A 12,531-nucleotide genomic window follows, 5' to 3' on the forward strand; every position below is an offset into this window, starting at 1 on the left:
CCCCCACCCCAGTTTTGGCGGCAAAACTTTAAGGTGAAAATTAAATCAAAGGCAATTCTTGTATTTCAGCGTCTTCATTAGAGAAAGCTACGTGCGCTAAGTGCGTTAATGAAAATAGTCGTTTGCTGAAGGGAAGGCTCAAGGCCAGCCTGTACCCAAATTCTGTGGAGTTCGCCCAATGTTAAAATTTTATTAACTGCTCTCTGAAATGTCTGTAAGAACAGACTACAGATGACTTGTGTGCAGTTTACTGTAACTTTATATTAAGTGAAATTTCTAGAAGTGGTATTCCTTCACATTATTTTAATGTCTCTTTCTTTCTTTTCTAGGTGTTTGTTTCAGGATGGTAAGGCAATGTCTGATTTACCAGTTCTACTTTAAAGTGTAGTATTTCCAGTGCTAAAAATATGGCACGAGGTCTGTAGAGTGTAAACATATCCAACCTGAACTTTGAGTACTAGGTTAAATGGTTAGTATTGCAAATGGATTTAAAAGGAAAAAAATGTTTTATATTACTGTTATATTAAAATGGGTTTTTTAAAAGCTTATTAATGTGTTGCTTGTTTGTATAGTGTCTAAAGATTGTGTTTGGATTACTTGTCATAAAACAGCCACAAGGGCATTATAACATGTTAATCTTTAGAAAGGTTAAATCTGAAGATCTTGATATTAGCTTCTGAAACCATGTGTTCCAGTTTAATTTTTTAATGCAATTATAGTACCTTTATTTAAGGAAGCTTATTGTAACAATATGCTACAAACATGCAGTCTGTGGCTCATATCCCAGCCAAACATCTCCACCAGCTCTGAACGTGCAGCAGGTAGTTTTGCATTTCACCAAACCCCAAGAAACAAGAGGGCATCTTTCAAAACAGAACACTCTTTTTGTCTGAAAATAGTCAGACCATGCTTAATATTAGACCTAAAAGTTTCTATGCTTATTTTATATGTATTGTGAAAGACTGCAAAATTGTAATGGGTAGAGGATTACAATGTATTATGTCTTAAATTTAATTATTCTGTCAAGTGGAAAGCGTATGCCCCCACATTATGTGGTGGGCAGGTGCAAGCTTGCTCTGCCTTGTTTTGATCTGACCCGGAGACATGTGAACACACACCACAGTGCCAGTCCTGAGCTAATAAGCAGTACTGAGAAACAGGTTGTCAGCTGCGTTCCCTTGCCTCTGGACAAGTTAGTATGGAGAAGCTGCTCGTAATCAACTTGAAAAATATTCTTCATAGTTAGCAACACCTTTTCATTGCCTAGATTACCCCAAATTTGTTTCATCTTTTGGAATGTAGTCATATTGACCTGAAGTTTGGCTGTTGGCATCACAATAAGTGTTCAAAGAGAATCATAATGCAGTGTGCACCCTTAGTATTTGTGTAATGTTTTGGGTATTATTGCACATACTCTGAAATGTTTGGTGGTTTTTTCCCATCAAAATGTGTTAAACTCAGATCTTATTGTTAGAACCATCTGTCTGTTGATGTTATGTAATACAAGATACAAACATGGGTCATGTAGTCTTATACCTGTTGCACTAAATGTGCAAGAAGCAAAATGGAGGAGGTACATTTAATGTAAATAAATGGTGTATTGGTTAATAGTGTTTTTATTGTCCTACATGGAACAAAAATGTAAGAGTTCTGCAAAACAGACTTTGTTCCCTACCATTTCAGTGTTCAGAGACAAATCATGAAAACCATGTGTAAATTTCATCTGAAAGACAAAATAAGAAAGTTAAAAAAAAAAAAACCACCTCAAAAAACAGGGTACTTGGAAGTTCCTGATTTCATCACAAGAAGTAAATAACCGGGAAACTTAATTTGTTGTGATACTGCAAAAATATTAGAAAACCAGTATAATTGATTATGGCCTTTGCTATTTGTTAGTTGTAATGCAGCAGCTGGGGATAGAATTTAAGAGGTGAAAGTCAGGTGGAAAAGATTTAAAATGAAACTGGAGAAAAGGAACTGTGAAGCTGGTACATGTAGCAAATTTAATGAGTTTAGACACTGTGATGGTTGAAGAGGCAAATGACCAGTGATAGGAGCTAAAGAAAGGAGTAGAGTTAAGTACAAGGGAGTGGTGTGGAATTAGTAGAATCTTTTGTGACCAAAACTGAGTTAAAAGTTGATGAATTAAGGGGAGCAAGTCCTCGGCTTCCCTGTGAATGGGGGAAAACAAACAAACAAAACCACCACCAATGCTCACACCATTAGAAGGTTTCTATGCATATACATATGATAAAACGAAGAGGAAGATTACTTTCATTACCAGTAATATGTCTTGATGGGAGCCATTATATGTATAGTTTTTTTGAAGAAAAGTATTAAAAGCTGTGAAAATGGAAGTGGGAATTAACTCATGCATTTGTTATGTATATGTAAAAATCTCATTCTTGTTCAAAAGTTGGCTGCTTCTGCTGCAACTTCAGAGCTGACAGGAATATCTTAATGCTTGAGTATGAGCATCATCTATGGATTATTTTTTTTCTTAACTGTAGACCTTAAAGCTATGAAAATGAAAGGGGGGTTTTAAGTGGGATGGATGTGGTGTATGTGCTGACACTGATTGTCCTTTTTCATTATTTTTTGAATCAGTACACAGAAGAGGAAGCTAGGAAATTAGGAGTGGTTGGCTGGGTTAAAAATACCAGTCAAGGAACTGTAACGGGCCAGGTTCAGGGCCCAGAAGATAAAGTAAATGCAATGTAAGTATTTTTGTGTTTTTTCTTAGTCTTACTAAAGTAATTTACAGAAGCATTTTTAATCCAAAGTGATAAGTAGATTCATATGTCAGCCGTGTAGCAGTACTTTCAATAATCAGTTTTAGTTTTGAGGAGTTGAGAAGATGCTTTTTTTAAGCTGCAAAAAAAGTCTTTAAGCTTTAAAAATAGTGTGTAGCATCAGCCAGTTTTAATTTCTAGTGTCACACAGTTTGTCAGTGTATTTCCCGAACATATTATTTTCTTGTGAAATGAGGAAAAAGCCTTTATTCATACATGTGAGCAAAGATCTGGTTTTTAATTCTTTATAACTTGTCTGTTAAGAAACAGACTGAACAACTTCTTGGAATGCTTGCTCAGTCTTAGATTTAAACCCAGTTTCCTTTAAATTGATGATTTTTTTTCCTGATTTAAAAAAGTTAATACATAAATACACATTTCATCAAAGGCCTGTAGTCTGTACTTTCTGGAAATAAATTTTGAAATATTTTGTTGTCTTTAAAACAATGGATATGATTTTCTCTATGAAATAGCCAATTTCCAAAAGCTTAAAGCTATCACTCTGAGGAAGTGATGCCTGGAAAAACACAAAGCCCAGTTCAGTTGCTTCCAACTACCATTTTTTGCAATGTATATAGTGAGATTGTTAGGAGGTTTTAAAAACCCTTCAGTTTGTTCTCTACACAAAGAATGAGCAATGGTAAAACTTTCCTTTGTAAACTTTATTATGGATGAGCAATTATTAGTGCAAATTATGGCAGCACTTTCCGACACAGGAATTGCTTCAAAACTGAAGCTGGATAAAGGGAAGTTGGATTTTTGTAGAGAAAAGTGTTACACTTTCTGGTAAAGAGATTTATATATGATTACCTAATGTGACAGAAGTATTTGTAGTAATTATTTTCTTTGGTCTTGAGCTTAACATTAGGTTGCTTATTTTGGGCTGCAAAATACTTACAAAGCTGGGGAATGTCAGTTCTTTGCTTCCTAAGTCAAGTTAATACTTTTCTGGAACACCTTTAATAGCCTGATCTAAATATTTTGTAAAGGTGCCATCTCTCTAGTTAATTTAGAACACTGAAAATGAACATGTGAGGAATCAGAATCTGGTTTCTCTTTGTTAGAGTACTTTTTCATTTAAAAATTTCTAGTCTAGTTGATTTGTTCTAATTAATCAGATTTAAGTGGAAGCTGAATTAGGATTGCTGCAGAATGCAGTGTTTTCTTCCATACTTTCCCCTTTCCTGTTATCTGTGACGGGATTTTAAGGAAACCATGCTTACCTCAACACCAGAAAGTCTGTGTGTAATATGCGAAAGTAGAGCTGTGAAATTAGACTAACAAGACTAGGCTTGTTCTCAAAGATGTGTTGGTATACAGGATATTCCAAAAGGAAATAAAAGTTTTTATTTTTCATTGTTATGCCATTTTAAGTAGGCTCAGCAAGCTGGATTGTGACTGGAATAAAAATTGTTGAAGCTTTTGATGTACATTGTGTTTGATATTCAGAGCAAATAAAGTTGTTTTGAAATGCTGCTTCTTCATTTCATGCTGGAAGTCAATGTCTTCCTCTGATGTGGGAATAATGTTGCAATGCTGAAGTTGAAGTATGATTTCTTGAAGTATGCGTTAAGATACAAATTATTAAATCGGAGATGCTACAGTAGGATGCTTCACTTTTCCTTGCTCCCTGTGTGGGATCTGATATATTGAAAAGGTAGTGAGTTTATTTTTGGCATTAAATTGGTGAACTTGCACATGAAAAGGGAGCTATTGTATATGAACAGCTACTTTGGAAGGCCCTTATTTCTCTTTGCTAGTACATATTAACAGAAGATCAAAATAGGTTTGAGTTTTTGAAGTATTCTCCAGAGCTTATAGCATTTTTTGTAATGCTCAGTCATGCTTCCTGGTAAATCATAATATTGTGTTCTAGATTCAGGGGTTATTTAAAATGCTATATTAAATAAAACCAAAATGAGGCTTGTGCCTGCTATGGCAAATTAATATAAACCAGTAATCCCAAACATATATTTGTATTCAAACTGTGATAAATAATCAAGAGGAAATTCTGTCACCAACTTGCTATGCCAGCTATGGTTTGTATTTGCTAGATATTCAGAACTTAAGAGACTGTATGTGTATGACACTTGTTAAAATTTTGGAGATCTCTATGTTCAAAAAAATTGAATAATTTTCACAGAAATACAGTACATGAATCCATATTGTAACATACTTCAAGAAAGGTTCCTAGTGAGTGCTATTTCAAATATTGGAACAATGTGTCACCTTGTAGAAACTTTTCAAGAATAGTTTGTGGAGTGTCTTTTGGACGAGTATTTTCACACTTGCATAAGTTTCCAAGTTAAACTTTAGGCACAAAATAGCCTGATTTTCAGAGGTGCAGCACTTGACTTTTAAAATCACATATTAATGGTAATAAAATGATTTTTTCAGTTGTTTAACTGGTTCTGGCTTGTTAATGTTAGTGTTTTTTAGAGGTAGCTGGAGGAGGGGTGCTTTGGTCTCACATAAACAATGTTTATCTTTTCATGATGCTAAATAGTCAAGAACATGGAATAAGAAGAGAGTAGAGACACTGTAAGGAACTACAATTCTGCAACAGGTAAATAGAAAAAGCAAGATAAGAGAAGGGAAAAGAGGGATAAGGGTTTGAAAGGAGGATAAAGATAAAGTTTAAAAAATGTGGGAAAACCACGATGAGGCAATTCAACGTTACCAGAAGCATGGAGTGAATAACAAAGTGTGCCTTTGTTCTGGAGCAGTAATGCGGCAGACATCTAAGCCAACGGTTTTCCAGCAGCACTCCTTTGCTCCTGATTTTCTGACCCTTCTAATTCTGTTTTGTATCACTACTTGTATTGTGAGGCATAGCTAGGAAGCATCCAGTATGGGCTCAAGAAACCATGCCTTCCTGTGATTATTTTTTTTTTAAATGCAGGTTGCAAGGTAAAATATAATCTGTGAGGAATTATGAGGACAGTGCTGCTGATACTTTAAGCATTACTGTAATGCACGTGTAGAGTTTAGATGGAAAGTGATCAGAACCAGTATAAGGTGGAGAAAATAAGATTTATAGCAGGAGAGTTGGAGGTATGACTATCCACCTGTACTTGAAGATCTCTAGTGAAGTGAGAGCATGTTAGAGAAGATACGTTTTGAATATCAGTTGGCCGGGCAACTGGTGGTCTTTGGAGAGCCTTGGGTAGTCAAATACAACTTCAGTGTGTTAGAACTGAGGGATTAGGTGTGGGAAGGCAGCCGGAGGCTATGTATCTAGTGCTGCAGATGCAGCACAGGAGTGTTTGCTAAAGCAGGCAGTGTGCTGTGGGTTTGGTTCCTTCCTATCTCGCCAGGGAAAAGAACTGGCCTCTTTTACCTGAGCCTGGTGTAGTTTCTTAAGTGGTGTGCTGAAACCTGGATTTTTTTCCTAAAATGTGGAAGTAATTGTTTCCCTGCAGACATAAAATATGATTATGATGAATTACTTTGATAGATGACATGCAAAATAGAGCTTGCTGTGGAGCATGTAACAGCTTAGCAGGGGCATTCTGCGTCTTGCAGAAATAAGTGGAAAAGGATATGTATGTATGAAAGTTTGGGGCCTGAAAAGTGTTGCATGTGCAAGAAGTTTCATTCCTTATTGGACCATTCACTTGGTGTTGAACATGGGTATAAATTTTTATTGAAGTGGTGCTGGAAGGCTGACTACTTTGATTTACATTCTGAGATGGTGAAATCTTGATCACACTGAAAACTGGCAAAATTTACCAACTTCCTTGAGGCTAGGATTTCAGTGTGAATTTCGCTGAAATGCAAGAAGTTTAAGGTATGGATGAGCACTTTGATTTTTAGATATTTTCATTTCAAGATTTGTATTTAGTTTGTTTTTAATGAAAAACTTCTAGGTTCTCAAAGATCAGCTGGCTTTTACATCATGTATTTTGAAGCCAGTTTTTTATTAATTAGGAGATTTTGCAGACCATTTTAGAGAGTATTTCTAAAGTCTTGAGTGTTTTGCCAGTAAGCTTGCTTTAATATCCCTTGCTTTTTAACCTCTAGATGGAGCTGTTTGTTCTGTAGATACTTTCAACTATACATGCTTCATTTGAAGTGAATCTATTTTTAGACTGTTATGGAAGAATCCATCTTTTTCTTCACTACCTTTTTCCCTAATGTATTTTATAGTCCTGTTCTGTTTGTTGCTACTGCTCCGCATAGATAACACCCATTAGCCTTAGATACTAAAAGCTCTTTTGCAGTCCTTTAGTATTCTTTGGCTTACATAAATGTAAAGTCATAAGAAAAGCAGAGTCACAGCATTTCTAAAACATAATGACATAGGTTTTATGGTAAACTGAAGGGTTTTTTGCCAGTCCAGATATTCTTAAATGCGGTAGAGGAGGTGGTCCTTTAGTTTCTTTTTTCAGGAAGACTTATAGTACAGGGTTTTTTGTTATAGTATCTTGTGATATTTTTTCTCATTTTATTCATTGGAATAAGATTAGAACCTTCATAGCCTTTGTGGTGGTTGCCATAGCAACTTGCATTGACAGGCTAGAAATCGTTTTCCTATGAGAATTTTTTGAACTCTGACATATTACTTAGTTATCCATTAAAAAAGAAGGATAAGACAAGAGTAATGTAGATTGCCAAGTTCAGAATTTATTCCAGAAAATCAAATTTCAAATTAGGCTGACACTTCAAAATGTAAAATTTTAGGACATTTCTTAGACACCAGCAGTATATAACAGCATAGTAAGCATTCTTCCTGTCTCTGTAGAAAGGCATGATATTAAATATAGATTGCTTGTCTTGGAAATGGTTTTTAATTAGTAAATTAATACTAACTTGAATGGTTTAATTTTTAATATCAATGCTAGTTAAGAAGAATTAATTTTAAATATGTAAGTGACAAGGCTTGAAAATGACTTCAGTGTGTTACTGCATAGAAAAATCTAGATTTTTACTATATAAAAAGGGAGAAGGGAACTCTTCGTTAGTATCACAACTGTCATTCTGTCTGTTTCATTAGTCAAGTGTCTGCAAGATACCTGTCTGTACCAACTGGCATTAAATAAATACTTTTTCCTTCAAAGTAATTTTTAAATTGTTTGCAGAGAATAATAGACCTGATGACATGAAATGAAACTAAATGGTAGTAAAAAACCCCTCCGTATTTAGATTGACTGGGTTCCTTGAGCAAGATTTTTAAAAACATCTATTTAAAATTTTCAGCTCAATCTAAATGATTAGGAGAAGAAACTGTAAGACATCTTTGCACGTGAACCTAGGCATAATGGTAGAAATTATTTTGCAGAGGACATCTTTACAAACAAGGAAGTGGTTTAGGTTTTTAGTTAAATTTGAGATGTCTGTGATATACCCAGAAGCCTGCTATTGAAAAGAAGACAAAGGCAGTTGAGTGAAAAGTTCAGAGGTTGGAAATACTGCTGGATTAGGGAGACAATACGGAAGTCCATTTGGGTTTGGCAACAGTCAATCTGTAAAATAATGTGATTGCGGACTGGAAATCGGTAATTTCAAGAAGCGGTGAGTAACATCAGACTAGCAGAAAAGGTATGAAACTTCCAGAGATACTCTTTATGCCTAGGGTGCAGAGAGACAGCATGATACAGTAACCAAATGTGTGCTGTAATAAAAAAAAAAACAAAAACATTATAGGGGATTAGTCCTAGAGATGGAAGGAAAATTCTGAAGTCTGTTAGTGTGGGAGAAGAGAATGACAGAGGAATGAGCTAATTGCAGTGGAAGTGAAATACCAAGGGGGGTTGAAACCAAGTTTATGGTCAAACATGGTAGAGAGGATTTAGCAAGAAAGAGCTCATTAGACCATCTTAACACAAGTAACTCTAAAACAAATTAAGTAGGCTGAGAAACTCTTAATGTTCTTCAAAGATAAATGCAGTTATTCTCAGAGTAGGTTCCAAGTTCATAGTTATACATTTTCAGGGTTGTATCTATTAAAACAATGTAAAAACTTGTTACTGGAATGTTTTTATTACTAGCTGTGTTTGAACACACTGGCTGAAATTCCACTGTATCTTTTACCTGATCAAGGAATGTGTAGGCCAAGGTGAACATTAGCATCCCACGTGTCTAGAAAAAGATACAGACACAAAATTGCAACTGCTAGATTTGAGGTTGGTCATGCAAAGAACACTGGTCATATGCTTCAGTGTTAGAGAAAACATTTACAAAATTGTGAGGACTCATACTTTTTACCATGCGTATTCTCTATAATTTTCTAGAAAAATACACCTGCTCTGATGCAGAGCACTTAACGTTTACCTTGTGTCTTGTCAATGAGGCAGCTATGTACCATGGTGGTATGGCTGAAATCTTTCCTGGACATGCTGTTCTTGAGAAGCTGACAGTGATATATTTTGAAGGAAAGGGGAGAGGGAAATTAAAATCACTTGCTTTTTTACTCTGCTCAAGTGTGAAATAGTGAAAAAGGGTTAGGATGTGTTCTCATTTATGATTGTAATGAAGTACAGTTTTTACATTAATCACTGCTAAGGTGATTTACAGTATTTCAGTGACTCAATAGCAGTCAGATGACAAGAAATATGATGGGGTTTTTATAGTTCAGGGTGGGTCCAAGTATAACAAGCTCAGTTTTTTGGTTTGGTTTTATTTTTATTTGTTTAAAGGTAAAACTAACCTATACTAGAAGTTAATTATCTTAAACTATAACCTTTGTGGCTAGTATAATGGTAAATGTGACCATCTGTCTTCATACTGAATGTTTCAGGTATTAATTTCTTATCTATGATTATTTGTTTATTGCTTAAAATTGACAGGCTAAATTGTGGACTATTTAAGTTATGCAGGCTCAGAGCTTGGCCCAGTAAATTAAACTTACTAGATGTTACTGATGGTGACCTTGGAAGAAATGGAATTAAACCTTGTTCTTTGGGATTTTAGCAGTTCAAAACTAGATAAATAAAGAACTAATTCCAGTTTATCGTAGCAACAGTCCCCTGCTGCAAAGACAGAGAATGGGTCGGGTAAGTCAGAAGATGTGTTTTTTTGGTACTGGTTTCTGAGAATAAAAACCAGTAAGGTATTAATGATACTTGGCTGAAGGAGAGAGCTGCATACTTCCAACTGAAAACTGGAGGCCGAGTGGCTTACCCTTGTTCTGCCCTTGCTATTTTATAATGTACAGCTGTGCTGTCTGCTGTTGTCACTATAGTGAGGTCCCCTCTTGTTAGTCACTTAGGGCCATAGCGAAAGGCAGTTCTCTCCCTGTGGACCGGGAATGGTTGAAGGAAGAGAGGTGTAGCGCTCTGCTGAAGGTCACACAGCCCACCAGTAACAGAGCCAGAAATAGAAGTGGACTCCTGGCACAGGTCCTGTCCTTTAGACTGTCCTGGATTGTCACTGTTCTTTACTTTGAAATGCCATAAACCACTAAAGCTTTTAACCACAGTTCTGTCTTTCTGCGTATGGAATAGTTCACCCCCACACCCCCATTTCTTCTGCTGGGGTATAAAGATAGATGTATGGTATGACCTTGTAGGTGTTTTTAATCTATGATTTTTACTATTGCTGTGAATTTGCAGTAGCTCAGTGGAACTGGCATTCTTTATAAAGTGTCTGCTTCCATTTCTGATCACTGAAGTTTCATAGTAATATATTTTGATAAAAATACAGTTCAACAAATTATGCTAAATGTAGGCTTGCAATACGAATAGTTAACTGGGATTTACTCAATACTGTTGTCTTAAAGCTTAATCCTCATGTTTTCTTCACCTTTTGAGTATCAGATTTTTTGAAGGAGTGCAGGCTAGGCAGTTTAGTCACTTTTGAGAATAAAACAGAAGTTCCTGTTGAAGATCACATGTTCTCTTCTCATTGACACTTAAGGTTACTAAGTTAGGACAGTGGTTAATTCTCACAGCTATTCTAAAATATATGTTATAATTTAGTCTCATACCATAACCCCAAGTCTACTGAGGTATTTTCATTTGTTGGGGAGGGGGCCACCTCTCAACAACTTCTGTTATTTGGTACTTGAATTGATTCAGTGAAGAATGTTTCTTCCTTCCAGCTCCCTCTGAAGCTGCCAGAAGTGTTTGTTTGCTTCAGGAGCTGTATGACGACTTTTGTTCATTAAAATGTTAAGGTGTTCCACACTTTGCATGTTTGTAGGTCTCTGTAAAGGGGAAAAAAAAGTTGCTGCAGGCCTTTTATATGTTCCTGGTCTCCTGTTCATATTACTAGTGAGCATCTTACTATTTGTTTAAATGTTAGATGCAGAGAAAACAAAAGCTGCTTTGCTCTTATGTTTATAGAGCATCTACCAGATGTTATTCCTGCATTTAAACAGGACTGAATTTCTGAAGTTGTGCCTCTGGAATAAGAAGTGTTAGTCTATACAGTGTCTTGGAAATCTCAGTTTGTGATCTTGGACAGGGTGCTTAACCTCTTTATTTTTTTTTAACTGTATCTCTCTGGTGGCTTGCCTCTTTGGAAATGATGATTCCACAGGGATGTTGCATTAATAGCTCAAAGTCCTTTAGCATTGTTAATACATGAAGTCCTAATTTGCTACTGAATACCAGACTTTCATTTGCTTAGCTAATGGCTATCTGTGATGACATTCAATTCTCAAATCTCTGTTGCAGTTGAAAGCAAGTAGGATTGCAAGGTTGTATTGGATTGTACTATAAGCACAGGCAAGTGGAACTGTTGTCTGAACACTCAATGTAGGGATTTTCTTGCATAATCAGAAGAGTGATATGTCTTTCTTACAGGCACACTGAAATCAAGAAACTTACTTTGACTCAAAATTAATCTTAATTAAACCACTGTAACTATTCTAAAGCAACTCTCTGAAGGATTGATTGAGCTTTCTGGGAGTCCATTTTCAAAATGCAAATGCCAGTAAGATGTGTGATTTCTACTGGAAGCTTTGTTTGAGCATTTTAAGCATTTATGCATTCTTTATAGCTGATATTACTGGGACCATGTATAATGCTTTGTTATTTTCACAGTGAAAATGTTTTCTTATTACTGGTATAGTAGGATATGGAACAGCTCAATGCCATTATTCTGGCTCTTTGTGTTGAAGAAAGTGTTCTCGTTTTCTTTCATGCTCTAACACAACATTTACAGGAACATTAATGAGTAAAAATTCAGTTTAAACTATTTTTAAAAGAGGTTTTTGTACTCGAGCTTATCAAGGGGAATAACTGTGTGCACACAGTTTAAAATAGATATTTGGCAAAAAAAATGGTAGTTATCAATAAAAGCATGTACTTGAAAGCTGTAGGTTTCTTTGAAACCTATTATAGATATTATATTTTACAAAGCTGCCTGTTTTTTTCAGTATGAAATAAAGCTAGTACTTGATTGATGGAAGATTCTAAATGTTTGTCCTATTGAATATGGCTTACTCCAAGATTGCTGAGACAATGTCTGTGTTGCATTCTGAGGCACAGTCTTCCTTTGCCCCTGTTGAAACAGCCAAAAGCTGTGGGACTCTGTTTTCACAGCAGTGAACCTAAGCGGCTGTACTTTGCTTCTCAGCAGGGTTTTGTAGCTTAAGCTTAGTGCTTCACCAATGATACTCTGTAGCTTCCAGTCATCTTAGCACTTGGCAGGGCTTGCTTGTGTTTGCCTATGTCAAATTACATAAACATAATAGGAAGGAAACTGAGAAACTTGGTATAATTTCCTATGTAGAAAAGGTTCAGATGCTGGTGAGGCTGAACTTAGTCATGTGCACAGATTACCCATGTGATTG

General features: G+C 35.8%; 1 protein-coding gene across 1 annotated transcript in view; it reads left to right on the forward strand.

The window, feature by feature from the left end:
• The first annotated feature begins 231 nt into the window (after window positions 1–231).
• The window catches only part of ACYP2 (acylphosphatase 2, muscle type), a 43,697-nt gene continuing 31,397 nt past the window's right edge, over window positions 232–12,531 (forward strand). The window contains exons 1-3 of the mRNA XM_009886004.1: window positions 232–238; window positions 330–346; window positions 2,608–2,717. Coding sequence (XP_009884306.1) covers window positions 232–238; window positions 330–346; window positions 2,608–2,717 — 134 coding nt within the window. The remainder of the gene's footprint in view (window positions 239–329; window positions 347–2,607; window positions 2,718–12,531) is intronic.

Source organism: Charadrius vociferus, unplaced genomic scaffold (assembly GCF_000708025.1).
Source record: "Charadrius vociferus isolate BGI_N301 unplaced genomic scaffold, ASM70802v2 scaffold455, whole genome shotgun sequence".
NCBI classification, from domain to species: Eukaryota; Metazoa; Chordata; class Aves; order Charadriiformes; family Charadriidae; genus Charadrius; species Charadrius vociferus.